A 3,511-nucleotide genomic window follows, 5' to 3' on the forward strand; every position below is an offset into this window, starting at 1 on the left:
GTCGTATGTCACATTGAGCTATGTTTTGATCAATTGGCACATACGACAAATAGTTTTTGATAAGAAAATGAAACAGAAATGGTGTAGCCTTAGAAAGAGTAAGCCGAGGAGTAAGCACAGTAGTGTCTGGTAGCATTAAAATGTCAATTTGTTAACGTTTGTTACATGCGACCTATTCAAAATGCACTCCAGAATTTAATTATTAGGTATATTAATATCACAAAGCTCTAATTTATCTATCGGAATTCGAATAGAAAGCGTAGGGGCGATTCAAATATGACGTCCACTCATGAGGCATAGGGGGACGGGGTGCTAGATTTTATGACAGTACTCATTCGCCCCTCCATCACGGATACGAATTTTGTTCATTTAAAAAATGTAAATGTTTATACTCCACATGAATTATTCGAAGTAAATGGAAAGCACGTTTAAAACTAAAATATTTATGTTTGAATTCAATTCAAAAGCATGTTTATTTCAACAATATAGGTTTTGGGTAAACGTTTTTTAGTGTGTCATGCCTTTTTATTTCCTTCTAGTTACATTTGGAAAAAGTTGCCCCAGCTTTACTCAACTCAACAACCAGCTCGACAAAACCGGCGGAGCCCAACAGTCCCCCCTATTCTGCGAGTCACGTGACTCTCTCTCACCGGTGAGGTGACAATAGTCACCTCGTGTGAGGTGACTCTCCATTTGATTTGCATGGAGAGTCACCTCACACGAGGTGACAATTGTCACCTCACCGGTGAGAGAGAGTCACGTGACTCGCAGAATAAGGGGGAGTATCAACTTTACTCCGTCGTTTCTGATGCCGATCGCTATATCATCCTCGTCCACACGTGACTTCGAAAGAACAACGAAAATCCGAAATGCATTCTGAATCCATTCCGGATCCTCCTCCGACACCGCACGTAGAAAGAAACGACAAAACAACGCTAATATAACAAATTTTCACCGGTTCCACTGAACTGGAACCCCCGGACACCCACCCCGACGGGTCCTCGCATCCCGGACCAGGACCCCACTACCCACAGGTCACCGTTAATCGCACCCGAAAAAGAGCAGAAATTTAGATAGTTTATGGTACGGTACCACCTACCGCATTTACGGAGGGGTTACTGTTCGTGTAATAAGTATCAAATCAACAAACTTGTGGATGTTACATTGGAATCGCAGGCAATGTCAACTAGCTCCAGAATTGGCTTGAATCGAAGGTTGATTGATGATGAACGAACAGGACCAATTTGCGAAAGAAAACGATGTTAACAAGTATAATACTGTCAATAAAAGTTCAAGCATTTATTTGTCAAGTTAAATAAAAAAATAAAAAAAAAAAACAAGAAGAAACAAAAGTTTATTAAAAAAAATAAACAAGAGAATTCAATAAAAACAACGAGTCATGAAGTAGTGAGAAACAACATTAAAATCAATTCAAACTGGCGAAGATTCTCTCCCGCATCGCAAACATTACTTCGTTTGCGAAGACCACCGAAAGTCTCTCACGATACATGGTCAAAACTTGCCGAAACAGATGCAGCGGATGGACGTAGCCGTACCGTTGAATGAATTGCTGCAGTGCATTCATCTTGTCCGCATTGCTGAAGGTCTCGTTCAGCAGCACCTTCTTCATTACAAACAAATTGTTGTGGAAGGCGGGCGACTGCTGCTTGTTATTGATCAGCCAGTTCCGGAACGTATTCGGATTGCACACCACGCACGCGCAGTCAATCTCAAATATGGACAATTTCCTGTACCGTTCGTATGCGCAAGTTTCTCCCCAGATGGGGCCATACGAGATGCAAATTTGCTCACCCTTGCAGATTGGACGAATCACAACGAACTTCAGTTGGGATGAGCGATACATAACGTGAGTGTTTGGGTCGCAGGAGTGATTACATACGGATGCAACCGTGTGCAGTAGATCAATGGAGGGCTCCCGTACAACGATCAGACGATTGACCACGATTGAATATTCGAAGATACACTTCAACAGAAAGTTTTGTTGCGTTTTGGTGACGAAGAGCGATCGAATCAAAGGCTGTTGGATGTAGATGGTGTACAAAATCGCCGTAACCAACCGGTAAACGTTGTCCAGAGTGTGCCCACGGGGTTGCATTTTGGCCGTATGGAACACCTTGAATGCATCCAGAGGATTTTCCTTGGTGTAGTCCAAATCGAATGGATTACTTCCGGTTCGACCGTGTGATCTACAGTACTTCCTCATCTTCTTCACGTCGTCATTGAACAATGTCAATCCGTAGAAGAGCATCTTTGGCCCCATTTGACATTCATCGAACGGCATGCTAGCCAGTTTGTCGTATATTCCACACTCGAACCGATGTCCAACATCCCAACCCTTTTTCCAGCACTCTTCACTGCAGTACATTACGGATACACAATGCGGACATGGGATTAACGACAAAAAGTTCTCCGACGAACAGGACTGGCATAATTTATACTTTGCTTCCGGACTGATAGAAACCATCATGGGTTTCTCGCACAGAATCACACTGCCCGCCTTGAAATCTCTCTCAGCCACCATGCTCCTTCCAAAATGTGGCAGTTCCTTCATCGCAATTCCCTGTGCCACGAAAGGGATTTTGGGGTTCGGTTCAACGTTAACAACCAGCTTCGGACATGGTGTAGAACTTTTGTGTTCACCGGCGTCGATCTTACCCTTGCAGCGAAGTTCCCGGGCTTGCAACTTCGGCATCAACCGTTCCGGATATTTGTGCCTCTTGGCTAGAGCAATATTGGCCATGGCGAATTCGTATTCTTCATTTTCGTAGTAGATAGCCGTTCTGAAAAGAAAAAAAAGGTTTAACCTTTTTGAATTTCCGCCTACCGTCCTTAAACTTACCGATTAGCATACCCAATCGCCAGATCCTCTGAATCAATCTGGGCCCAGCAGATGCTTTCGTTGTACTTCTCCAGTGCCTCCAGGTAGTTCTTTTTCAGATACAGCTTGTTCCCTTCCTGTCGTGCCTTGGCAGCCCGGACATTGCATTTGGGCAAATCTGCGTTCCGCTCTTCCTCCTCACTTACCAGCCGTGGTACATTGCACTGGACGTAGTCCCGATAGGCAAACATATCACCATCTGCCAGATGAGGATTCTTGGTAAACGCTTCTATCAAGTAGCGGGTGATCGTCAGCTGCATGAACATTTTGTTATCATCTTGAAACTCCTGCTGCTGCTGCTCGTTGGCAAGGAGCTTAGCGATAATGTGCGAGTTCCACATTTTCAAAGCGCAGTTTCAATCGGTTTTTTCCGAACTCCCGTCTAAGGCCGGGTTTGTTTTGTGCTTAGCGGACTGAATACCAATATCTGTGTTAGAAGACTGGTAAAAGAACAGAAATAAGTAACTGTAATGACGGATACACACATCAGAAAACTTACAAGCGGTGAGTCTAATTCGCCGAACTGATTTATTTAAAAAAAAAACAAACACGTTCTCAACTTGATCGCAGCATGCGCAGCACTAAAGAACCTGATTCGGCATCGACTCTAAT

The 3,511-nt window shown here is 43.8% G+C and overlaps 1 protein-coding gene across 1 annotated transcript; it reads right to left on the bottom strand.

Moving 5' to 3' along the window:
* Positions 1 to 1,340: 1,340 nt before the first annotated feature.
* Positions 1,341 to 3,472, bottom strand: LOC135697894 (SET and MYND domain-containing protein 4-like). The gene is made up of 3 exons (XM_065217748.1): positions 3,399 to 3,472; positions 2,861 to 3,339; positions 1,341 to 2,801 (listed from the first exon to the last, which is right to left on the bottom strand). The coding sequence occupies exons 2-3, from the start codon at positions 3,238 to 3,240 to the stop codon at positions 1,427 to 1,429; spliced, it is 1,755 nt and encodes a 584-aa protein (XP_065073820.1). The 5' UTR covers positions 3,241 to 3,339; positions 3,399 to 3,472; the 3' UTR covers positions 1,341 to 1,426.
* Between the last annotated feature and the right edge of the window lie 39 nt (positions 3,473 to 3,511).

The sequence above is a fragment of the Ochlerotatus camptorhynchus genome, unplaced genomic scaffold, assembly GCF_037179485.1.
Source record: "Ochlerotatus camptorhynchus isolate MF236.1 unplaced genomic scaffold, CSIRO-AGI_Acam_v1.1 ptg000079l, whole genome shotgun sequence".
Classification (NCBI taxonomy): Eukaryota; Metazoa; Arthropoda; class Insecta; order Diptera; family Culicidae; genus Ochlerotatus; species Ochlerotatus camptorhynchus.